Source organism: Falco punctatus (genome assembly GCF_963210335.1).
Source record: "Falco punctatus genome assembly, chromosome: 2".
NCBI lineage: Eukaryota > Metazoa > Chordata > Aves > Falconiformes > Falconidae > Falco > Falco punctatus.
In genome coordinates, this window is record NC_137581.1 from 89074421 (window position 1) to 89101480 (window position 27060).

The window sequence follows — 27060 nt, forward strand, 5'->3', positions numbered from 1 at the left end:
TACTGCTGCCTCTCACCTTCATTTTATAGCACCGTAGGACACAAACACAAACCCCAGCGTAAGCCCTATGGATAGCACTCGTTATCTCCATCCTTTGTGCCCCAGGGCTTTACACCTCCACAAATGCTGCTAGAGCAGCCTCACCAACCTGCCCAAAATCCTGCTGCTTGAGTTACTACTGCTGGGCTCAGCTCAGACAGGATCACCTCTCCCCTTGCCTTCACCCACATTTTTCTGCAAGGTAAAGGTGGGGAAATGCTGCCTTGGCTGGCACAGAATTGGATGCCAGCAAGTCTGAGACCTCCCTTACCCTCCGCCCCCCAGCAGTGGACTCAGGAGCCACTATTTTAAGTGGAAGAAAGAGGCAGTGCTTTTGCAGCCATCCTGGTTCCGCTTCTGAAAACCATCCCCAGCAGCAGCAGCGGTGCTCTGTGTGTGTGTGTGCACAGCCGAGGTGCTGTGCAGCTGTGCCAGGTTCATGCAAAACTGCAGCAAACGTCAGCCACAGGGACAAATCCCGACACTGGCCTTTGCACTTGGTCCTTCCTCCAGCTAAGTCAGTCTGATGCCTGGATGTTCCTGCTTCTCTCTATCCCTTTTGTCTTTTCTGTAAGATAGAAGGTATTACTGCAGCTGCTGCAGAAAAGATTATTTATTGAACAGTCCTGCCTCAGGCAGAGAGAAGCTGAACCAGCAGATGGGCCCTTAGGACTTCCCAGCTAAGGTATTTTTAATTATGGAATAAGCACATTTCAAAGTCATTGAGCGTGGCAGAGAAACTATTTAAAGGCACAGAGCCCACACCAAAACGCTCCCTGGTAATATAAGTTTCATTAAGGTGGATTTGGGGCTGTTTTGGGCGGTGTCTTGCATCACTTGGGAGACACACAAGACATCCTCATGTGCTCCCAGGAGCAGCAAAGCTGGCCCAGCTGCAGTCCTGCTTTCTGCCACTGAGCTGCCCCCACAGCCCCATGGAGAGGGACCATCGTCCGACTGCGCTCTGGGAAGGGACAACGAGGGACCCTTGCTCGCACGGGACTGACCTAAAGCCAGAGACGTGAGCTCTCTCAGAGCCAGGCCCTCCCAGGCAAAGGGACACAAAGCAAGAGCTGCAGCACGCTGTGGTAGCTTCTCCTACTGCAAGCAAGTGCCGTGTTAAGACAGATTTGGAACAAGCTTTAAATCCAGCAGCATGAACTGCGAAGCATCTTCAGTTTCGTAACTGGTATTTCATAGCACCACAGAAACCTGAAAACACAAGCAAAAAGCACAACTGGAGGTGGTCAGAAAGTCCCAGCTCTAAATTCATACCAGCCCATACAGAACAGGTAGGACGTCTGAAAGCTGGCTGAAGCAGTGGAGCTGGTTTCCTGCAGCACAAGGCAGAGCTCTTGTGTCAGCACGTGTGAAGTATCTACAGTATTTTCTCGGTTTAAAATTCTTCAATTTTTAGGCACGAAATACACATTGTGCTAGCTAACTCACAGGGATGATTTAACTCAAAAGGCTCAAGAAAGATAACCAAACATTTAAAAACCCCAGATTATCATTTTGTGTATATTAAAAATTATTTCCGAATACTGCAGGGATGCAATTCTCAAGAAAAATATTTAGAATAGCACAAAGCAGTACTGGCAGCTGGAAGTCAGACAAATTAACAACAGGAAACAGGTATTTCAAATGAAGTTACAGGAAAACGGAAGGAATCCTGACTTCCTAAGGGAACCGGCTCAGAGCTAGGACCATTTATCGCGGTATGGCTGTAATAAATCCCAAACGTTGCCCATTCTGCGCTCTCCTGACTGCTGCTGCCCCCCTCCTTGCCCACACCGCTTTCCCTTCTATGTCTATGAGCCATCCCGCTGGAAGTTACGCCGTCCCCTTCCACCTTCTCTCCCCCTGCAAAGGCAGAGGCGATTTTGACCAGGAGGCAGGACAGGCTTCACACCTTGCTCAAACTAGTGGCCAGTAACTATTGAGATGACTATAAAACAGCTGGAGTCCAGTATCAGCGGCGGATCCTTTACCACCTTCCCCACTCCAGAGCCTTTGCTAACCAAGGTGAAGCTGTTTAAATTCCTCTTGGCCCATGGTATGTGGGGATTTGCTTCCTCAACCACAACCCTTGCTTTTCCCCTCCAAAGCCTCAGGAAAAGGACTTCTGCCAATGGAAGCTGTCTGGTGGGTGCCCAGTGCCACGTCCCCATGAGCACATGCTGTGTTCAGCCCAGCCTGAGGTCAGAGGAGATTCTTATTTCAGTGCATGTCAGACCCCCTCAGGAACAAGAAGGTCCCCTGAATCCAACACCAGACCCAACAACTCAGCTCAGCAGAAGGAAGTGACACTACATCAAATCTGCATGTAAAAAAAAGGATAACAAACCATCCTAGGAAGAGTCCTATATGATAGCACATAATTAAGCAGCTGTTTCACTTGAGTCTGGTGCAGACTTCTGACTCTCCTCCTAAAACAGAGCTGAAAATGGACTAGAAAACAGACCTAGGGCTTTGCCTCTTGCATGGAGGCCCTTTCAGGCAGCAAGCTGTTAGGAACTCTTCTGCTTTTATTGGAAGAGATTTCCCATCCACCCCTCTCAAAATCCAACATGTGCTTCCCAAGCAGGTGCACACAGACATTTCTGCCCTCTTCCAGAAGGGAAGGCCCTTTCCTGGTGTGGCAAGCAAGGGCAGCATTAGCATTTCTAATTCAAATAGTCTGAGGGAGAGGAGAGAGATACACAACAAACAAACAGCTGAACAAACAGCCTTTGGGACTGCATTTTTGCCGTGCTAGTCAGGAAACATGGGACTGAGACTCCAGCAAGAACTGAGACTTCTTCTATGACAAGGCACTGCTGCACCTCCCAGCTGCACGCAGCAGGCTCCCGCGTTAAAACCAGTTTCTCAAATAAGCAGCTTGAATTCCCCTGCCCCAGCAGTTTTCCATGGCCAGTTTATGGTTGGGCCAACACCTTTCTTCAGCTCAAACAGTGCTGTTGCACTTGAGATCTCCATCCCTTCTTGGATATTCTCTCCAACAGCATCAATCCTTCCTTTTAGTAAGAAACAGCGAACTGCAAGTTCCTAAGCTAGGTAGGGCAGTTTTGCCCTTCACACAACTGCAAGAGCCTGCTCCATATACAAAGTATATGGCAAAATTAACCAGAAGACAAAAGGGCAAAACAAATTTAAGGAGGAAATTACACCTTTGAAAGCATCGTCTCCTTTAACCCTTCTCAAAAGGCAGTTTCACCCTTATGAAGAGACAGCTATCCCCCTCCTAAAAGGATTAAGAAAGAGGTTACAGGGCTTGATCCTAAATTTCTCCGGTCATAACTTCATGGTCTGTGCTATACATGAAACACGTGACCTCTGTCGAGTCACCAGGATTCTGAGTACCTACAATATTTTCCTTTCATCATTTTGGTAGCTCACCTTTCCACATACATTTAGGTTTTGGATAAATGTCTCATTTCCATAGGCAGGAGGGACTTGTTTTGCTGCCCAGTAAATTATGTTAAATAAGCACCACACAGCAGTACACACCTGGAAGAGCCCAGACACACAGCTGAGGGGGACCCCCAAAGCCCCACCCTGCCCAATTCTCTGCCATTAACTGCGACTTCAGCAAGGACATGGGAAAGAACCAGGATTCTGCCCCTGCTTAAAGCAGCCTGAAATTCCCTGACCAACAGAGAAGGCAAGCGCTGGTGTGACAAAGCTCATGCTCAGAAACCCGTCTGCAAGGCAGGCAAACGGAACAGCACCCAACACCCCGGAGCAGCACCCAACACCCCGGAGCAGCACCCAACACCCCGGAGCAGCACCCAACACCCCGGAGCAGCACCCAACACCCCGGAGCAGCACCCAACACCCCGGAGCAGCACCCGGCTCAAAGCAGCTCGTCAGGGTGGGCAGATGCTGCCTCAGTATCTGGCTGGTAAGTTTGGTCTTAAGGGATCAAACAGTGCAGTGAACCCTAAACCCCTCTGACTTGGGGAAAGCTGGGGATCCAAGAATTTGAAGATTTTTTTGGTGCTTTTGTTTTTAAAGAACTGTGGCAAACAGAAGCGAAAATACAGTTGCAAGGCACAGATTTCAGTTACAAATCCTAGCAATAAATTAGTTTTTAAATGTACAACTGTATTAATCAAGAAGAAAATGATCTGTTATCTCAAAATAATTATTCCTGTGCCTAAGCATATGAAGGCAGGCACACTCAAAAGGAAAGTCCTACCGGTCAGCATTGACCAGGCTACATGCTCAGTCAGGTCAAGCCTCACACGTATTTCAAATTCCAGACAAGCTTTGTTACAATAAATTATGTCCTTTTCAGCACATTGTGGTACTTTTAAGCCCTATTCTATCATTCTGCAAATATACTTCCCTAAAAACAAACCCTGGTTTTCTGTAAAATAAAGTAACTGCAAACCACAAAGCCATCATCCACTTAGGGAAACAAGATTAATTACAACCTGCTCTTTAAAAGTGACTAGCTTTGAATACGTACAGGGCTGCATTATTTTAAAATGTACTATATGCCATAATAGTCTAGCTTTTTAATTTCAAAACTAAAGCATAAAAAAAAAAGTAGGAACCCAGTTGCTTTGTTAATTGGGCAGATTTAAGGTATTTCATATCATCAGTTCAAAGTTCACTAGTTTCATTTTTTACAGTGTTCTGAGCTTGCACTGCTACAATACACAATTAAAAGCCAAATGACAGAACAAAATACGAAACTATTCTCTTAGAAAAAAATTCTGGGTTGTTTTTGGTTGGGTTCTCCCCCCCACCTTGGTTATCTAAAAGGGCTCTCCCAAATGAGTGCATTTATTCCAGAAAAGAACAAAAAGGGCATTGTAAATATTCATATTGTTCACATGCAAATAGAAAACTGCACATAAAAGCTAAGAAAATTCCCCCCAGAATAGCTGATTCCAAATTAATCCAAGAACTGTAGCAAATCTTGGGTGGTATGTTTTAATGTTGGGTTTTTTTTTTCCTCCTTAAGAGCACCTTTTCTTTAAACCACCCCACGCCACATACTTGTATCATAGACACACAGAGAATGTGGAGAACCATCAGGGAACACCAGCGTGTTCACAGTCTGTATCATTTAAAGAAACACAAGAAAAAAAATAATGCCGTGAGGTCAAGCACCCTATTCTGAAACTTTCCGACTTCCAGTTTCTGGGAATTCAAGTCAATTTGTCATTAAGAACAGAGATAAACTACATTGAAGCTAATTAAAATGCAATCAGTCATTATGCAGAGTGGTGGTACAACCATGCTATCTGCAGAACTGACTTCATTAACTGAATTAAATTCTATCTACAGGGAAGTGCCCAAGGTAATCTTGCATGTTTTACCCAACTGTTCAACAAGAAAAAAAAAGTTAGAAATTAATTATATATTTGATCACTGACAGTTGTGTATCAAGCACTTTGATAAAATACTTTCATATGCCATTAAAAAAAAAAAATCTAGAAACTTCTAGTTCTCTTGCTGTAAAACACTCTATTTAGCAAGTTGGCATTCCCCATCATTAAGTGCACAGAGTTAACACTAAGACAAAATGTATTTAAATATACTGGAACAAAGCATAACTCCAACCTCTTCATCCGTTCACAAATGACTAGTCACAAAATATTTTGTAAAGCCGGTAAACTTGTACATTATAACATATGCGATGGCCATTCTACCTAGCGCATAATGTAGCGGGCAGTTTTCAGGCCTACAGCATCATACTGACAACGGACATCCACCTACTGCAATGGGCGCCCATACCTGACAGTGAAGGAGGAAAAAGTATTGTTTCTCTGGTGGTAAAACTTAACCTTTAGTCCACCAACATCTACAGACATAGAAACCACCCCAAAGCCATGACTCGGATGCACACACGAAACCCGAGGCTCCTCTGCCTGGACGCAAACCTAACCATGCCTTAAGTGCTGGTCCTCTGCAGCCCCAAGAATTATACCAAGCATTCTTAAGTCTACAAAGAGATTTGTTAACGTAAAGAATGAAAAGCCAAGCAAATAAAAAGAGAATAAAGATCAGGCAAGGGAGGTGCTCACAGAAAGCGCAGGGGAAGCCGTGCATACCACTGGCAACCCCATGCCTGCTAGGATGGCTCCCACACTTTAACAACTGACATCAGTTTTCGTAGCCATGAGGAAGTTTTAATGAAGCTGTTCTTTGAAAGCTTTCTAATGCCAAAACACAGGCAACATGTGACCGTGAAAAATGGAAGAACTGAAGCTTTAGTCTGAAAAAAGTCTTAAATCAGCATATTTACAGGTGCCTGCTCATTTATTAATTTCAATAAAAGAATTCGCAGTGGAAAATAAAGAAAATCTTACAACTTCCAAATCGTATCTCCTAGTTGCACACTAGTAGAAGCAAAGTGACATGCCTGTTGCCTTTGGACTAGGAGACACAAAGGGGGATAGCTCAGGCCAAAGGAAAAAAATTATCCAAGTCACTAGATGGAAAATGGTTTCAGATTGCTCTAACAGGTTTTCGGAATGGCTGATGCTCTTAGACAAAATACAGCAGGTGTTATTTACTACACTCGATTTTACTGTACTAGAGGAGATGGTACAAAAGCTTAAAGTAAAAAGAGCCTCACAGTTAGATGACTATAAACTCATCTGACAAAAAAAAGTTTTTAATTTTTCCTACTAAGTATGCCTGACGTGTTTTATATGCCTGACTTCATTTAAAAACTGTCTACTGCAAGACTTCTTCCCACTCAAAGTAACACATGTAAATACTGAGTCTACAACAGTCTAAAGGAGGCATGAATTGTATGAGAAACTGATCCCTCACTACAAATCGTTCTCCCACGTAAGCCTGTGTCCTAGAGCCGTAAATCTTCATTATGCTGCTGCTGCTACGAGATGCTTCATGTTCTACAGACCACTACTGTCAAATATTATGTGGTACACGCTGAAAAATTTTGCAGCTTTGAGCTACTTACTTGACCACTCAGCTCCTGTGAGTATCCCATCACTGCAAATGATAAGCAGTGAGAAACTACAACACAGATTTCTTCTCATCTGGAGTTTTAAAATAAATTCTTTGAAAGAAAATTATCTCAGTTCTGGCAAAATTCTGACCAACTGGAGCCTCATTTATTACTTAAGAAAGTTAATGAGTCAAGCAAACTGGGTCACCAGGTGTTTTCCTGCTCTGGAATCGCTTGGTAAGAAACTTTTTCATTTTCTTGAGTAAATTATGAACACACATAAAAACACATAAAACTTCATGAGAAACTGAAGAAATTTCAAGATAGAAGCCTTGGGTGTTATTTTAAACAGATATTTCAGATGTAAAGAACAATCTGAGAAACTTTACAGAGATCTATATAGCAGGAAAAAACAAACTCCAGAGGTGCTCATACACTTCAAAGAAAACAACGTTTGGTGACAAACCACGCCGACGTACCCAGAACGATCAGCCACCAAAGTTTCAGAAATCTCCGATAACTCACTCTGCAGGGGGAGCTTCTGCTGCTTCCATGTCAGAGGATGAAAAATTCCAAGCAGCAAGGATGAACTGGAGGCAATCCCTATTCACATCAAACATTAAAGGAAACTTCACACTCCACAGAAATACTGGGAGTGGCTAAAGCTGTAGGCTTCATCTTTAGTCACTTCAGAGGAAGCATCAGCGCTGCAGTACAGGTAGCTCAATCCCTGCCTCCAGTGTCTCACTGGATTTGGTCCCTGTAAGTCCCACACTCGTGCAAACCAGCAGCCTGAAGTGCTGTGAAGCTGCGTGGCTGTTACCAGCATAACACTGATGATCCAAGGGGTTAAACACTCCCTTCTGTTACTCGCATTGACATATTAAACGAGGGAATTATTAAATCAAGTTATTAAATCTTGATCTACAGTAAAGTCTGTAAAACCAAAGGAAAACACACGCTATTATAACAAAATGGTTAGTGAAACCATAGCAGTCTAGCTGAATTTTAGCAGTTTGAAACATACATTACATATGGATGGCACAAAACCTCTGCAGTTCAGCTTTTAATGTTTTGCCAATGTGCCAATGCTAACGCATTTTCTGCTTATAAGCCTGTGTGTTCCCTCAAAACCAATAATTCTGAGAACACGAAACAAAGCTCATTTTTAAAAAATATTACTTCATATTTTCAAATGGCCGAGTTCTCAGTCAAGAAATAAGTTTAGTTTATACTTGTTTCAACTTAATGCTCTTAAACTGTATTAATTTCTAGATTCCTCTACGAAAGTGAGAAAAGGAGAATCTGGGGTTCTTGTCAGATAATTTCTCTTTATGGCAGTCACTCAGAAACAGCCGTTTCTAGATAAAGAAGCCTGAACTTTTCTCACCTCAGTGTTCTGAGAAAAGAGCAATAAATACTAGTTAAAAGAGAGTAAACCAAGAGTCACTAGGTTAATTAATTTTCTCAGACAACATGAGAAAATCTAGTTTTACCCCAAAAAACTTTAGGGTACACATTCCCACCTGCACTCCCTCACTTTCCCCCTCTGCCTCAAGCTACAAACCTACAGAAACAAGGGAGCTTATCTGTATAGAGAAAGGAATAGCATAGGAAGTTACTTGCAGAAGTGATGGACCTAGAGTAATTTCTGTAGTGACTCGTTTTTCAAAAAGCCAGTCTCCCACAAATGCTTTTGCAGCTCTGTTATTTTGTAGAGGTATCTTCAAATTTACAATGAGCAAAAGAATTCCTGTTTTAATTTTTCCATTGAAATCAAGTACAATTTTATTTTCTGTACAACTGCTATCTTTGTAAGTATTTTGATATAAGGTCCTTGGTACAACAGCACAATCAAGAATTGTGAAGTTCAATTAAGTTAGCACATGATTTTATCTTTTAAAAGACCAATCTTGTGCCACAAGAACCTCTGAAAGTTAAGTTCAGAATGAAAACTAGAGTTTCTTGTGAAAATAAGCATTACATGAAGATTTGCATCTGACAGGAATAAAATAAATTTATGAAAGACATGAAAAGTTCTAAAGCCTTAAAATCCACCTGGAAATCTGACACAAACTATATCAGATTAAATGTACCTGAAAACTTGGAGTAATACAATACAGAAGCAATTGCATTTATATATGGTTCTAGAACCAGCTTAACAAAAAATAAATTATGTTTGAGGTATTAATAATAGATCTTGGGGTGGGTGGGGACAGACACTGTAACACTCAAATGTAGGTTTCCATCGAAGATTTCAAACTGCTTTGTGACAAAATAAGCAAGAAAAACACTTATCTAAAATTACTCTGAGCTCCCAACTGTAGCTCTCCAAGGGCATCCCTCTGCAGGCGTGTGTGAGGTTGACCTTGGGCTGCCAAATCACAAACTAAGCTCTACAGCGTGTGAAACCAGAATGGTCCCTTAAAAAAAGTCATCATGTAGTTTTTACTTATTTTTATCTGTTGGCAAAGAAAAAAGGAAAACAAGGGCATACACACATATTGGTCTAGGAATAATTACAACACATGGTACAGAAGACTGAAAATTGAATTTAAAACATCACCAAGTAATCTCGGGAAAAATTAGCTTTCCACCTTTCCTTTAGATATCGATTCAAATAATGCCACTTCAGAGGAAAGGCAACGCAAGACCTCCTTCTCTCTTGGATGCCAGGTGCAACACAGACCAGCTCACCAGTGAGAGTTCTGTCCCACAGCCAATGTTGCGAACAAATTGACTCCATTTCTACCCGCATCATCAGAAACCCCAACACAAGTTGAGCATGTTGATAACAATTCAGAGGTAGCAAGCGTGGAACAGTTAGCAGGTACCCTCTAAGGACAGACCTTGCTGGACAGCCGAGAGCACGGATACCGCGCACCACGCACGCGGGAACATGCCCTGATACGATCTACAGAGGGTATGAACTTCAAAGGATTATCAATCTGGCACCTCTTAACAGTATTCAATTCAAAGGAAAAACTTCAATAAAGCAATTAATACTAGTTTGACAACGTCAGGGTTATCACAAGCACATCAATCCCACTGATACTACATAAAACCTCCTCTGGATTTAAGAAACAAGTTCTCTGTGCCCATTTTTGAGATCTTTTAACATAATACTGCAAGTAAAGCATGTGAACTTTAAATTTTCTTATTTATTTTTAATTAGAAAGCCACTTCAGTTACACAAATCTTCACTGTTTCAAATTAATGTCAACAGCTGAAGTCCTGGTCCTGAGAACAGATTCATTTAAGCAGGAGTACTCTCATACACTGTTTACTTGCGTAAGTATTTGCAAGATTCAGCCCTGAAGTCACTACACAATTTATAACTACGTTCCTCATTTGTGAATAGACTCACCTTTGAACGCAGCAACACATCGTTCTGTCATGTGCCACCACATTCCCTTAAGTTCTGCAAAAACACATTTACATATACATACATATATTAATTCAAAGGCAGGTGACTATGCCAGGAAGAAGAGATGAGCTGTAAGAAACCACAGCATCTACATGGCAACCCGGGAAACGCGCAAGGAAACCGAACACTGCACCATAGGACATGGTTATCCTCAAGACCAAAATACTAACAATAAACATTTAGGCTTTTTTCTACAAAATTATTTATGTCAATCCAGACCACTTTGCAGTACCTAACACACAAGGATCTAGAAATGCTTATTAAAGGTGAGGGGCAGGGGGAAAACATCTTCCATGTCAATAACATCAAGATTTCACCCTGAATACTAAGTTTGGGTGGAGGTGAATACGAGATTACACTACACAAAGATCACCTGCTCACATTTTGGAGAAAGTCAACACCTGTTTCAAAGCAAATTCTACATGCCACTGAGGACAAACAGAAGTACGTTATGCAGTTGGAGCAGCGTCAGGTAAGTAGCCAAAAAGCAGCTTGTGTTTTCCAAGAACACTACAATTAATATCCATGTTCTTCAAGCACGTGTCAAGGGACCTGCTTTTAACCCTGCCCGAGAAGTAGCACCGACTGCAGCAGGATGTACTTTCTCAGTACTGTCCTAGGTCACCAGTCAAGGACAGAAGCAAAGACTATGCATCTGAGTTATAAAAGAAGCATTTCAGTATCTTCTGAATATTTTGTATCAAGCCCAGACTCTGAAAGACCCCTTGTTAGCCTCAAAACAAAGCCCAGAAAATCAGGGAGCACAAATATGTATATGATTTGGAAAGAATTCACTATCTATTAATATTTATCTAGAGAGCAGATAAATAACGTTACGTTCAAGACATACACCAGAAAAATGCACACGGGACAAAAAAGTTAAACTATTTGTTACACTAGGACATGTAGAAGTTACAAATTCTCAGGACAAATCGAGGAGCAAACATCTCTTGCTCAGTTTGTTCTGTTAATCACTAAAGACAACAGATACGAAGCATTTTCACTGAAAACTTTTTTCTATTCATGTGTCCTGTAAACTCAAGACAAGCAGGTTGCAGCAAGATTAGCAGGCCATATATCTGAAATCCATAAAAAAAGAAATATACTTCTCTATCATCAGAAAGTTTGAAATTAACAGCCCCAAGATATTAAAAGAAATAATTGTAACTGAATCCAACCAAAGGTGGAAGGAATTGAAAAAAGATCAGGATCTGTAGTTAAGCTAGCCATATTAAAAACCCGTCCACCCTCATTTTTCAGGCATACCCTTTGAAGAACTCCCTTTTAATCGAAGGTCTGCTGCTGATGTTTTGTAAGACAGTTTTCAGACTAATACTCCTGTGTAGAAACATGGCATGAGGACAATGAGTGGAGACCAGTTTATGGCGCACCTGGGATCTCCACTAAAGCACTGTCTGCCTAGACAAGGTTGGAGAGGAGAAAAGTTGCTTCTCACTCATACTCTCTGTAATGCCCAGAGACAGACCTGGGGAAATGGAAAGCAGCTGCATTCCTTGTGCTCCAGCTTCCTGCTTTGAGGCGTTTGTGCATGCTCAGGATTCTTGGAAACAGGTGCCATTTCAGGGGATTCCAGTTTTCAAGTACTCGAGCACTTCAGTCCTGAGAGCCAGCCAGTTGTTTTTGTGAATGAAGATGTCACTAATACATCTAACAACCTTCAAGGTATCTTCAGCTTTCATCCACAGGCTTCCATGGAAACAAGTTCAATATGCCTGCATCCTTTTTTTTTCTTTCTATTCCCTCTCCATGTGTAAGAATACAGCCAAAAAGGAGCACCAGGTCAGGATTTGCTACTTCAAAATACGATTTCTAACAAAAGCTGAAACTCAGCTACTTACACAAACTACCTTATTCCTCGGAATGTTTTAGGTAATGTTCTAGGAAAAACTGACCATACTCTAGTCTGAAAATCACAAATTTCTATTTTTAAGCAAGCCCTACTCTGCAATTACTAGAAAACATACACAACTTGAATTTAAAAAAACAGTAAGAAGTTATGAGCAAGGGCAGAAGTGACTGAATTTTAGTAGATGTAACTTCCTGCTGGTGTTTCAGTCAAACACGCTCCAATTTCATCCCAGCAGCAGAGCTGTATCGCTCGTACAGCGATTTGCCTTCTCTGCAGCAGTGCCTGCAAGTCACGGGAAATGATTGCTCTGGAGGCCACAGGCGTTACACCCTCACCGTGCCACGTAAAGGTCCCCTCGCCAGGGTCAAATGAGTCTGGTTCAGGAAGAGGACAGCCCCATCGGCACACTCCCTCTTCCTACCTGCTGCAGAGCAGGCTCAGAAGGGCACCGCTTACCAGCTCACGAGTCAGACAGCCTTCAGCAGCTGCCCCAGCGCCTCCACCTCTGAACGGTATGGTAGCACTCGCAGACACACGTATGAGAGCGTCAAAACAACGTGGTGCACCACCACGATGTATCTGTGCACTGTAGGGAAGACCACAGAACCTCAGGCCCTGCAAACTCATGAACTGTTCACATACAAATTCCTGAACTGACTGTAACAAATAAAAGTTTGCAAGGTAAGGACTCCGACTCTTCAGTCACGGGGCTATATGAAGTTTATTGCTCAAAGCACTTTGGAATCCCCTGATGAAACGTGCTACTTAAGTGCAAAGTACTATCATTAAGTCAAACTAAGATTTTTGTTTTAAAAATATCTAGGAATTTCTCAGCATTTGCCTGTTTACCTAATAGAATGGTTCTTTATAAAAATAGATAATGGGAGGACAAAAGGGACCACTCCTCCACAATTTTAGTAAACAAGTTTCATTTTTCCATGCTAAAATCTGCAGTATCTTTCAAAAAAAATATCAAAACGCCTAACAGAAACTGAGCGTGCATCAGAGTTGCTTACAACTCATCTACTTTATTCCCACAACTAAGATACCACCAGAACTTCAAAATTGCACAACTTTTTCTGAAAGGCCATAGTATCAGAAACAGTATTTGGCAAAGACTTGGTGAAGAACGGTTTCCTAATAGTTAGCAATAACCTTTACAATAAATTTAAGGGGAAATATTTAGGTTTTATTCTCTTTGATTTTTTTTCCCCTTAAATCATGTGCCAGCTGTGTTTTGTCCCTCCCATTTCTACAATATTTCCAGTTTCATGTATTTAGATCAATGACACTTTCCAAAAGCTGGTGTACAACATCTTTATATACACTACAAGTTCAGATTACCAGACTATAGTCAGACATTGAATATATAAATAACTTTGCAAACTATTTACAGGTTTTAAATTGATCAGGTTCCAAGCAACCAACACTCTTAAGGCAAATTCATTTGTATCACTGGCTGTGTGGCCCTTCAGCATCTCTCTCCCCTCCCCAATCCCCCCCAAATGATAGGCAATAAACGTGAAATTGTATTTCTTTCTGCCCTGTATTGACAATAATTTTTTGTATGGAGAGATGATCCAACTACTTATCTTTCCTCAAAACAATGAAAAATGTATAGAAATGCATTTCTGTGTTTGCGTGTCAAAAAAAAATCATTAAGGTGCACACCAAGAAGTGGAAGTCCCAATGTCTTACAGCAACATAATTTCTGTATGCTCTTGACAAATGGATTTGGGAATTTGGGGGAAGCATCAATTTTTAAAGCTGCAGAACCCTTTTAAGAACTATGCATTTATAAGCTCATTAGAGACAAGATCTGAAGAGCTCAAAAGGGATTTTCTGTTTATATTGACACTGTGCAATATAAAATGCAGCAAAGAGTTGATTTTCAAAGCCTATGTGTAACTACATTAGAATTTTTCTCTTACACCATATTGCTGTTCAAGATGCTATTCACCATTTAAAGGGATTCTGCATATCTTGCCCAATCCTTATATTGGAATAAAAATTGGCCATTTCAAATTCTGTCTTTTTGTTACAACGCTGTATTCTTAAGTGCAATCACAGTGCAATCCCTTTTGTCAATGCATGACTGAAGCAACCAAGCATATTCTGGTGAAGTAGATGGGATTCACATACCAAACATGCTTAGTGCCTTCTTTTAAGTCCCAATCATCACTTTGTTCTTGGTATTTTTTCAATGCCCTGATTAGGTTCTTTGTTTAGAAGTAATTAACTACTGTGGATTTTGGAACAAAGCAGAGACTTTATACTGAATGCAGAGGTCATCCCCAACAGAGACAAAAGGTGGCAAATTATCGATTAGCTTTATATTTAGAAGCATCCCTTGGTTCACTACTAGGATTGCTCCAGTCATCTGCTTCAGGCGTGGTCTTGTAGTGTCGCCATGCTGACTTATTAAAAACGGGAAGTCTTTCAAATGATTCACTTGAAAGGGCCTACGGAAAAAAACAAAAGCAACGGTAAGATATCACTAGATACCCAGATTATACTCTGGGGAGTTCTACAGTTGCAACTTCTGCATTGAACAAGTGTTACATGTCACAGCGCTATTTTGAAAACACTTTAGTTGTGACTAATCACTCTAGCCATAGTCGAACTACTAGTCGTAGTAAAAGTTAAGAGAAAATATTAACACTTGAAAATATTACTTCTTTCCAGGGAGTGGTGTCAACAAAGATAGCAAGAAAAAAAGTTTTGGTCAAAAACATTTGAGAGATTTGCCACTGACACAGGGCAGACAGCTTTACCTAAACATTTCACTTCAAGAAACTTGGACTCTGACAGCACACTGACCTGTGAGGACTGATGTAGTTCAGCCCATTAACATGCCTTTTTCCTCTGAGAAAGATCATACCTTTTTCCTTCACACATACATGCACAGGATTTAACTCATCAGAAACTAAAGTTAGCACAGGATTCCACAACTTGCTTTTGCATACAGCCAGGCACAGTGGCAATGCTAAGTCAATGACCTGCATATGAGCTGTACACCATATTCTTTTAAATTAGCTGATGAAATTCAAGCAGTTAGTTTCAATCTCAAGCCCCTGAATAGCCTCAGATCTCCGAAAAATGACAAAGGCAAAAAGGTCAAGAATTGCACAGAAAAAAGAATATGTACTAGTCAACAGTAGTCTTCTCAGTTTTACTGTGGTCAAAATTTTTAGAATCAAAAAGCATTAACCAAAATAATCTCTCATTACACAATGATTCGAAAATTCAGCACTTATGACAGATTAACAAAACGCAAAGTTCCAACACAGGGGATAAAAAAGTTAACTAGTATTAGTGCCAGGTTAATATTTATAATCTTTGTTTTTAGCATTCTGTGTAACTGATTTAGATAAAATATAACGAAAACAGCAATTACAAATTTGATAACATGTTGAGTGAAAGAGAAAGCTCACTTATTCAGCCTGCTATAAACAAACTGCACTGCATTACTAGCTTATAAAAGGGTCAAATTCATACCTTCAAATAAATTACAGCATCTGAACCAATGCCTTCCATTGAGTAGAGTTTAAGGTCACCTTGAAAGTACCTAGCATACAGACGAGAAATTGGCAAGCCATAGCCAAACCCAGCCTACAAAAACAAGAAAACAAAAGGAAAACCACAATGAAACGTTAAAAAAAAAAGGGGCCACAGATCACTGCAATCATTTATAAAACAGAAGATACCTAAATATTAGATTTGCATGAAATTATTTTTCAACCTTTCCTTTATTACTCAGCTTACACTGTAAGCTGGTATTCAGTGGTTTCCGCCATCTCCTTTTTTCCTAGGCATAGTTTTTCAGCTTAAGTACAGAGAAAGGAAAAATATGAGAGTCCTTTGTTAGAACTACCTTGTCCATTTTGCATTTTCTCAAAGTGGCAGGTAGGTGTAACATACAGTACACACTTCCTCCGATCATCAAAGCAAACTAATATCTACTGCTTCCTCATTATAATTACCATTGCTGTAATACTCCGTTCTTTCTTTGGTCAAAACCCAGGTTTTTGATAGCATGGTTTTTTCTCTGCCAAGCCTGGGGTCGTTATTCTGAGATGTCTCCATGCTTCGGAGACTACACAGGAAAGCCAGTGACAACTCCGTTTACTTCATCTAGGTCCCACTATTAAGTGATCGCTGATGCCAAAGTGCAATAGCGATCAGAAGACTACATACAAAGCAGTAAGGCAAGTAACCCTCGCTGCTGTTTACCCATCTCACAGAAGAGCAGGATTCCACAGCACCGAATGATCTACTGAGGACTGAAACCCTGTACAGATCACACAATTTTCAAAGTGTAACAGACTTAACAGGTACAAAGTTTAGATTTTATATTTAAAAAACTAATATTTATAACCATAGCTACAACAAAGTCAACACTTGGCACTTTTTCCAACCCACTCTTGTCAGAAAAAGTTATAAAAAACCCGAAGCCTCCCTCACTGCAACCAGGAAGTAAGATTTTTGGTCTACACATTGACTCTTTCAGATGACTGGGTAAGTACTGAGGATCACAGTGGCTGAGTATTCACCCCTGAATTTTTCAGGGCTACCCAGAGCAATAAAGGAAGGATTCCAGACACACAAGCATTTGTATATCCTTCTTTTCAAGGTAATGGAATAATACAACTTTTCCATAAGGGTGGATTACAGGGAGAATTAAGACACCTGAAGTTTTCAGAATACCAGTAAACTCATTCCATTATAGTACCTCTACAAAGGCAACCTGACAAATAGCTGAGAATCATGCCCTGAATCTTAAAACTGTCCTGGTTTCAGCTGGGATAGAGTTAATTTTCTTCTTAGCAGCTGGTGCAGCGCTGTGCTCTGGGTTTGGTGTGAGAACAATGCTGACAGCACACTGATGGGTTTGTCAGTCAGAGGACTGGGGGGGGGGGGGGGGGCGGGCAGAGGAAATTGGGAGGGGACACAGCCAGGACAGGTGACCCAAGCTAGCCAAAGAGGTATTCCATACCATACAACGTCATGCTTGGTATATAAACTGGGGGAAGAAGAAGGAAGAGAGGGGACACATTTGGCATTATGGCGTTTGTCTTCCCGAGTAACCGTTACGTGTGATGGAGCCCGGCTTTCCTGGGGATGGCTGAACACCTGCCTGCCCACGGGAAGTGGTGAATGGATTCCTTGCTTTGTTTTGCTTGCATGTGCGGCTTTTGCTTTGCCTACTAAGTTGTTCTTATCTCAACCCTTGAGTTTTACATTCCTCCTCCCCATCCCTCTGCGTGAGGGGGTGTCAGCGATCGAGTGGCTGCGTGGTGCTTGGTTGCCAGCTGGGGTTAAACCACAACAAAAATCAAAGACGCAAAATGATACAAGAAAGAAAAGGCCAAGAAGGAGGACTTGGAAGCATTATACACAGCGAACAGGTAGTATCACTTTATAGGAAATCTCTTGAGGGAGGGGTGAACATTGAAGACCTTTGTACTACACCGTCCATCACAAATTCTCTTGCTGTCACATCTACCGTCTCTACAGTATCTTTTGACCTCTTTGCCTTGTTTTTACAGAAGTCTAAATTTAGTGATCTTAAACTGATTACAGATGCTCACTCAGTTCTTCGGAGCAGAATGAGAAACAGAAATGACAAAGTGCTCTTTTCTACTCACACCCCTTGTTACAGTCATTAGTGTCCATTTCCACAGCTGAAAGTTGCTTGGCTGCACTTTTTCATACAGTATGATTTAAAAAACTTAATTCTCAAAGACTGCCATTAGAGGCACTTGCATCACTTTCAAACATCTGGTCTTGAAAGTAGATGCATTTCTTTTTTAAACTCTAAAAACCGGAAGCTATCGGACTGCCTTAGAACCAAAAAAAAATTTCTGAAAGCTGACTTTTCTGAAGACTAGACAATAAATACAACGCACAAATTAAAAAGCACAGCAACCAAAAGGCAAATTGTACATAGTACATACTCTCCAGGAACAGCTCAATAAAGGGCAGTACCAAGCAATCCTGAAAACACATTATACTTTCTTCTCTCCAGAATTACTCCTTAAAACCCATACCCAGTTTCTGTTTGCCTCCTGCTCCTTCCAGGAAAATCTTTTTACGCTCTGTGCTAGCCCACGTAATTATTTCATACTGCCCTCTTCCAAAAATTTCCTGTCAGCCTCTTCTCTACACCATCTTCAGAGTATTTTCCAAAACAGATAACTTGTAAGAAATACGAAGGCAACAGGTCCCAGGTGAGTAACCTGTTAAGATGACACCTTGCAAAAAGTCAATTTTGCAAAAGACAATTAACAACCAGAAATTACTACATCGACCTGTGCTTGACCTAGAGGACAGAATACAGTCAACGTTGGGACACCTACCTTGAGAAAAGGGAAAGCTTTTTAGAGCAAATTTCTCACAAAGTATTACAGTATGCATTACACAAACAGAAAATTATTAGATTTGTGTTACTAGTCTATACAGGTTTCATTAAACTTAATTTAAGCCATGTTTCTCCCACTATAAAGAAATGCTGCCAGAGAAAGAATCATTAAATTATCTAAGAAAACCTAATTATCATTAAACATTACCATGTGTTTCTAATGTTTCCACTGTATGTACAGCAGTACAGAAGAACACAAGACCTCTCAGAATGTGAATGCTGCCATGGCAACATGGATTCTCAGCTGTTTTTAAACAACATTTGCAATGACAGTGAGAAAGGTCTTTCACCAATCAACAGAAAGATCCCTCTCGTCCACTCCTCAAGTCCATGAGTGTTTCGTAAATGAGACAGGGGAGGGAGTGTTAGAACAGAAAAATAAGTCTATTTACACTGCAATTTAATTCAGAATATTATTTAAGTCTAGAACAGCACAAGCACAGACCTACCTACTTTTTGGAGCACTGTAATTAAGTGGTTTGGTCTTTGGCACCAAGCAATAAAGCAACTCTCCTTCTACAAGGACTTCAAAGAGGATTTATGCAGAATCTTTCTGCTGAAGGATTTTTATTTCTAGCCTGACATACAAATTGGTTTTATAACTGGATCTGGGCCATAATACATAACATATCAAGCTTCACTGCTAATTCCTTTTTCCTCTTAGTGGAAAGATATGCTATAGACTCCCAGCTCTTGACTTTCTTCTGTCTCCGCACACATCTAAATAAGAGAGCTTAACAACTCTTCTCAACATTCAGTCACGTACAGGCAGTCAGACTCACAGGGCAAAACCTGCCAGGTTCACAAGAGAGGGGGATACTTTGCAGGTCTGACTAGAGTGACAGATTGAAGAGGAAAACAAGGCCTGAAAACAGTAGAAGAATACGAAGTATAAATTCCACAGAATCACAGTAAGTGGTCTTGAATAGGAGGAAATAAACACAGGAATGCATTGCTAAAGATGCATGGGGAATAAAAAGGAAAAGAATAGTGTCAATCCTAAGATGAACACATTTTCCAATCAGAAAGCCACAAAAAGAAGAGACATTTTAATAGTGAATACAACTAGTAATCAAGGTGTAAGTTTATAGTGAGAACAAGTTTCAGGAAATCCTTGTAGGATGATATAGTAAATTGCTGATCAAAAGCAAGACAGAACAAAGGCAGATTATGAATAAAAAAAAGATTCTACCATTCATGACAAAGAAAAACGTTTATATTTGAATTAAGGCCTGTTCCCTATCACTCATCCCATTCAAGATGATTTTCTGTGAAACATCAAAAGTTTGAAACATATTACTAAGATGTGTTGTAGAGGTAGGAGCTGTCAAGGATTAATACCAAGTCAATGCAGATACAAAACTGGGTTTCACACCTACTGCAGTGGCATCAAACACTGGTAAAAAACAATGCAATGCATTTAGGTGCCACAATGTTATGAACTATGGACGAGGACAGTACCATAAAGATTTTCTGCTAAAATTCTGAAAGGAAATTTATTCTCTCTGAACCACTCTTAACTGGTTTCACCCTCAGTTCACTGTTAATTATTGTATACCAGAAATACTCTTTGCATCACATTTTATTAGCTGGTTGGAGGCACTTCAAGCACAGAAGTATCAGCAGAAAAAAAAATAACCTTAAGAACACGCTAGATGAGCGTGTTCCTAAATAGGGAAAGGAAATTTCTCAAAGAATCAACTTTTTCTTGATATGCCTGAAGATAAAGAATTGCAATAGAGTAATAGAGAACAAAGATGAGAAGATGCAAGAATACAACATCAGTATGAATCCACTTAAAGCTAGTCAAATGCAGCAGTAGCTATATCATTTTTGTCACAATGAGCCAATATATAATTTAATAATTTAGAAATATTATTTCAAAAAAATCATGCTTGCTAAAAGAACCTATGGATTCAACACTCAAATAATTCCCTGCTTAGAAAAAACTATGAGGAAGTTTTGTTTGAAATCTGACCCTGATACATCTCAGAAGGGAGTATCACATGAGGTATTTCCAGCTGAACAGGAATATACCAGAAGTGTTCATATCACACGCAGGTTTCAAAATTATTTTTTTAAAAAAAGGTGGTTTTAAGTCCTTAACTTATATAAAAGTAATTTAAGAACTTGAATATAAGCTTGTGTATTACTAGGAGGTGTTTCTCACATGCTATAATTCCAACAGTGTGGCTGACCTTTTCAATACATCAGTTATAGGAAACAGATATAATTTACAAACAAAAGAGAAGCTCATTAGGTTATCCACCTTCTCAGTAATACAGCACTAAAAATTCTGTCCATTAACCTGTGAAAATATCGTGCTTCTGTAGACATGCTTGTGTCCAAGAATATAATGTCAAGACAAAGAAAAGCAATTTTCTATTCCAAAGACTAAGCAATGATAACAGAACCCATTTTCTCTTTGTATGTTCACCTGCATAGACTTGCTAATGATAAACAATTTCTTCAGTGGAAGACCTGATCCAGTAGATTGCAGTGAATGTAAACATACATCCAGAGTGATCCAAAGGGACATTTAAATACATATTGCAATTGCTTACCAAAGGCACAGCTCTCGAGGGCTCCAAACTAGGCCTGGGTGCTGTTGAGTACATGTAGTTAAACAATCTGTCTATTTTTCTTAAAGGTACACCTCCACCTTGATCACTTATCTAAGGAATAAAAATATTTTAAACGTTATGTTCTGAAAAAAACCCTGCAAAACTCAAGCAGCATTATCTAAGTGACTTCAGAGATACTAAAGGAGCAGCTAAGAACTCTGTCTACTCTGGAGAAAAGGAGGCTGAGGGCTGACCTCGCTGTGCTCTGCAGCTTCCTGAGGAGGGGAAATGGAGAGAGAGGTGCTGCTCTCCTCTCCCTGGGATCCAGTGACAGGACATGAAGGAATGGTTCAAAGCGGCATCAGAGGAGGTTCAGACTGGACATCGGGAACATTTCTTTACAAACAGGGTGGTCAAACACTGGAACAGGCTTCCTAGAGGGGTGGTCAATGTCCCATGGCTGTCAGTGTTTAAGAGGCATTTTGACAATGCCCTTAATCCAGCCCTGGAGTGGTCAGGCAGCTGGACTAGATGATCTCTGTAGGTCCTTTCCAACCGAAAATACTCTATTCTAACAAATACAAAGCAAGTATAAGAAGCAATACAGTAATTTGCCTTTTTGCTTTTTCAAATTACAAGTCATACTATTCTAAACCTAGCAGGTTTCTAAGCTGCGTATTATTTTTAAGCATTTACCTTAATAGATAGATCTTCTTTCCCCAAAGTGACTAAGGTTTTGATCGATGGATAGCCTTCTCTCTTACCTTCATGTAATTCCACTGTAGCTCTCATTGAATTCTGAAGACAAAAGAAAAAAATGTCTCTTTGATTCTAACTTTATCATACATGCTTTTTGTCCTACATTTCTATACAAGACGGAAACGGCTGTATTTAAACAAGTTTAAGTAGTGCTTTACAGTCAATGAATTGTCCAGTTAAACTTTTACATCAGAACTCCATTATACATACTTTTATCTATTTTTAACTGTGTGAAATCAATTAATATGTGTGTGTGCGTATATATATGTCTGTATAAAGGATGACAACATCCTTCACCCTCCGCCTTGCAGAACACCAATAGTGATGTTCACCTCTGAGAACAAGCTTTGATTTTCTCAGTCTGGGTAACGTAATTGCTAAGTTATGATAAAGTCAGACTGATAGATGGCAACTATTAACAGAGCTTCCACTGCCAGTCCTTCCACAGCTACAACTTACTGGTTTCATAGTGTTTCATGACTGGAACCAAAACATACCTACCAGTAGTGCACAAATTCTCACCTGTTCTGCACTGGAACTAATGTTACAAATGACAAAACAGGGAAGATTTAAATGAACAATACTTGGAAAATGTCAGAAATCAAACCCAAAATACCATTATTTAGGAAAAGTTTCTCTCTGACCAAATGCATTTTCCCCCCTGATTTTCTTGTGTTCACCTGCACAGCCTAAAGACCACCTATCTATTTGAAAGCAATCAACAGCTCTTACACACTCCATTTTCATTGTTGTTCCAACAAAAAACAAAACAAAGCATGTAATTTACACTATTCAAGGATATGGGCTGTTTTCACAATAGACACACTGATCCTAACTAGTCCTCAAATAAGCAATGAAGCAGCAAGCTTATGAAAACTGCAAGGTAAAAAAATACATCATCATTGCAAAAACAGACTATCATGAGTGTTTTAAAGTTAAATCAGCTGCAAAAGCACAAAAGGAGAAGTGGAAAAACACAGAAATTTCAAGTACACAAGGGCATGAGAGGGCTGTAAGCCTTGCTTTCAACCCTTTCCACTTGTTTAAGAATAAACGTACGAAAGGAAAACTGAAATAACATTTAACAGCTGTAAATGAAAAGAAACTTAATTTCAACAGTAATGTAAGTTCACAAACCCCTTTGAAATATTAACACGTGCAACCTACCTTGAATAATTCAAACAACATATGAAACAAGTGAGAAGGTACATAGACTACTTGAATAGGCTTGTTTGGAGCTTTAGCTAAAAAAAAAAAAGAGCCAAATTATTATATTTTTTTCAAAACAGTATTTTGCATAATTTCTATCTACACGAATAACATGAAACTGTAGGAAAAGACAAGTATGTAAGCATGTTTTCATTTTGAAAGTGCAAGATTATGTTTTTACTTCATGGAACTAGATTTCAGTTACTGCTATATCCTGAAATAACAAATTCTAATGATGATTTTCAAAGATATCTATGTCAGCAGACTGTTTAGATATGAAACTTCACTAAAGCAGTGGTTGGTTTCATACTGACAACGTATGGTAAGAGAACTTTCCCATTTAACTGGGAAATTCCTTTTCTTAACACAAACTATATTTAAGCATAACATTTGCTGCACAAAAAGGTTCTTACACTTAAAATTCACTGTTTAAGCTATTCTAAAACTATGTATTTTCCCATAATTAAAACATATAAAATGTAAAGTGTTAATAAAAATTTTCAAAAATGTATTTCAGACAATATTAGAGTTTTCTTAATCCAAACCATAACTGAATTGTTTGTCTGCTGTTGTCCTGTTGTTAGTATTTTGGCTGAGGTGTATGGCTTGGCACAGCTCTGTATGTAGAGTGCTAGCTGATTTGGCAGGAAATAACAGAGCTGCATTTAATACATACCAGGACAGTTTCGGTGCTGAAGATGCAACCATCCCTGAACACTGAAATATCTACTGGCATTAAGTTATAGAGTCACAGTTTGTCAGACTCAGCAGCAGTTCAGATTGAAGAAAAATCTTGAAATGTCTGTTTCATAAATTGCAGGAAGATACAAACATGCACACAGAACACATCAACTTCATCCTTTTTGGCACTGAGGGTTGATAATACCAGCTATTATTTTAAGATACACAGTAGGGAAAACTCTTCAGAAAAGACCACCAAAACAATGCTCTGCGTATTTAGTTGCAAGGCAACTTGCTGTTTTATTACATTAATTTTGTCAGTCCATACTCCAGTTCCCTTATGCATCACCAAAACCAAGGTTGACCAATTTGTACTCGCTTGAGGCACAGAGTACGCATAGAAAACATGTTACTGTTGCTCTTGTGAGGTAATTTGCAAAGTCACTTTCCTCATGTTGATAATCTAGTTTACAAGGAAGCCAGTATTTTTTTCCTCACATTTTTAATAAGATCCAGCAACTTGTTTTCTCTACTGTTGCATCTTTTCACTTAGGCCTTCAAATGAATTTTGCAGTCATTCCTCTGCTGCAGCACTCAGTACTTTTAGCTCTAAAAATCACTCAGTGTGGGAACGGGGAAGGTTGGGCCCTTTGGTTTTGGGAGAGGGGGCTGGTAGAAATGCATCAGCATTGACAATATCACTTTGTTTAGAGAAGTATTTCCACAATACTTTAAGCAACACGTGTTCCCATATATCATACACTCCATTTTGAGTGTTACCTATTTCTGAGACTTTTTTAAATTCCCTGTTGGAGTCTGAAAACATCTTAGTCACATGTTTGGAGAGCTGTCCAAAGTTTGTGAGAGGATCACTCAAAACAATTTATTCTTTTAACTTAAAAAAGACAACTTACCTTTTGTCAATAGAAATTATGAACAAAAATTAGTCCATACACTGACAAGGACTGTCTCGTCAATTTCACAGCATCCAATCCTTATCTTTGCAATCAACTTGAAATAATGTTCATGTGAGAAGTTTATGATAGGACTTACAAGATAAGAGCATGGAAACAAATGTCTAATTTTGCCATCTTACACAGAAAAGCTTACCACTGGTACAGAGACTGACAGCGGAATTTATAAACATACTTCAAAATGAAGCAAATTTCAGCTTTTTTTAAAGATTAGTTAGAAGACAGGCATGTTTCCTTCCCAATTATGAGGATTCTTGATCATCTTATTTTCCTTTAAGTAATAGCAAATTCAGCAGATAGCACTCTGCATTCAGCATCAAGAAGTAGATGTGCCATGATGATAATAAACTAATTCTGGTGCCCATGCGGACACATAAGAAAAGTAAATCTGCATATAGCACTGCAGAGTTCTAATCATAACTTACAGTTAACAAAACTAGAAATCGCTGATGTTACAAATGTTGCTTTTTTTTGTTTTGTTTTGTTTTTTTACATACATCACTTAAATGGGAAACTAATTCCACAATTACCATTGAATTCTTCAACTTCCAGATCAGGCGCCACCAGATAGTACTGTTCGCATAACATCTTAGCTGTCTCATAAGCATCTACAAAACAACAGAACATTGACTTATCAAATACATCTAGAGTTGTCTAGCAAAACTCATCCTGTACGTGAAAGACTACAAGCAGAACACTCATTTTAGTAACCAGAAGTATGAAACCAGTATCCATTCTGCTCCATTTTTCTGTGTGCTTATAGCCCATTTGCCAAGAAAGGGCAAATTCTATTTAAAACTCTAGGCAGTTTACTAGAGAGAAGCTATTTTTTGTCTTTTTTCAGGGCTTGAAAAACAGAAGAGTATAATCTTAGGCTGACCATAGTATTTGTCATGTCCTGATCACACTGTAATGTTTGTTCTTTCCATCTCAAAAAAAAAAAGGATGACATTGCAACCATAAACTCAGTTTTTCTAAACACAATACTGTTTACAATACTTGATTTTTCAAGGTCTTTTGAGGGGAAGCTGGAATCATTAAGATTCTTCATTCTTTCCTACTGAACAAAAAAAGAAAGCCTCCTCATAATCCAAATCAGGCTTGACGTATTGTCAAAACACAGCAAGAAAATTTAAGTCACCTCTTGTTTGAAAGATTTCTTAGTAGCTTAAGTATTCACTGGTACCTCATTTGCAAAAATTTTAGAGACAAGCAGCAAGTCTTAAAGAGAAGCTATAAACTTGATGTTCTAACCACATTGCTTCAGCTACCTTAAAAGTGGCTTCCTCATAATAAACATGAGCTAAAAGCAAGCAGATAAACAGATGGGCAGTTCTGTAAGCAAGAGAAACTTGCTAAGATACCGTAAGAATTGCATTTGACCTCACCCTACATGTACCTTCTTCCTCCTGCCCAAAGTGACACTACTGCCAAGTCACTGCCAAGACTCAGAACTATGTGACAAGCACAAAGAAAGTAAAATCACTGGTTTCCAGAAAGGGCTAGTTACCTGTAATTGTCCTCCTTCAAGATGCCTACAGAAATAATCTATAATGTCCTGTTATCCGAAAAAAAATTCTACCAGTTGTTCTGGCATCTGCAGGGCTGGATGTATCACACAACACTGACACAAATGCTGCTTGAGGTCTAGTAAAATGGAGCTAATCAACACTGGAAATGTTCCCAGGACTTGACCAAGAACATCTCATAAAATCAGCTATTCATAGGAACCTTATGTCAAGATGGTCAGCTCCAAAGACTTTCTAAAAACAGTCCTGTCATTAACACAATAAAACTTGTCCTAGTAAAAAGATCAAAATCCCATTTAATATCCAAAGCTGTACAAAGAACCTCAGCCTGGTACGTGCATAATTTAGGAAAAAAGATGCTGGAATACCTAGACTTACACAAAATTCTAAAATCACATCAGAACTACTGATGCTCTTGGCAGTAACCCTGTGCTTTAACAGAAAGGGGTGCAAGAAGCACAGCCACAATATCGGCTCAGTTATCAAAAGCTGAAGATAGCAATGTTCCACCTACACGGAAAAAGGAATACAATAGCACATTTCAAAGAGTTTCCACATCACAGAAGTGAAAACCAGGTAGGGATCCAGGGTACAGGAGTCGGGATTCTTATTGCAGCGAAAAACTTCAAGGCCTCTAAAAAGCAAACCAATAA

General features: G+C 39.7%; 1 protein-coding gene across 3 annotated transcripts in view; it reads right to left on the reverse strand.

Annotated features, from left to right (window-relative positions):
• Window positions 1–13573: 13573 nt before the first annotated feature.
• PDK3 (pyruvate dehydrogenase kinase 3) overlaps window positions 13574–27060 on the reverse strand; it is a 55064-nt gene continuing 41577 nt past the window's right edge. For all 3 annotated transcript variants that reach the window (XM_080375849.1, XM_080375848.1, XM_080375850.1), the window contains 6 exons: window positions 25409–25486; window positions 23182–23258; window positions 21952–22053; window positions 21256–21366; window positions 15769–15882; window positions 13574–14732 (listed from right to left, as the gene is read on the reverse strand). In XM_080375849.1, the coding sequence (XP_080231975.1) occupies window positions 14589–14732; window positions 15769–15882; window positions 21256–21366; window positions 21952–22053; window positions 23182–23258; window positions 25409–25486 (626 nt within the window). In that variant the 3' untranslated portion in view covers window positions 13574–14588. The remainder of the gene's footprint in view (window positions 14733–15768; window positions 15883–21255; window positions 21367–21951; window positions 22054–23181; window positions 23259–25408; window positions 25487–27060) is intronic.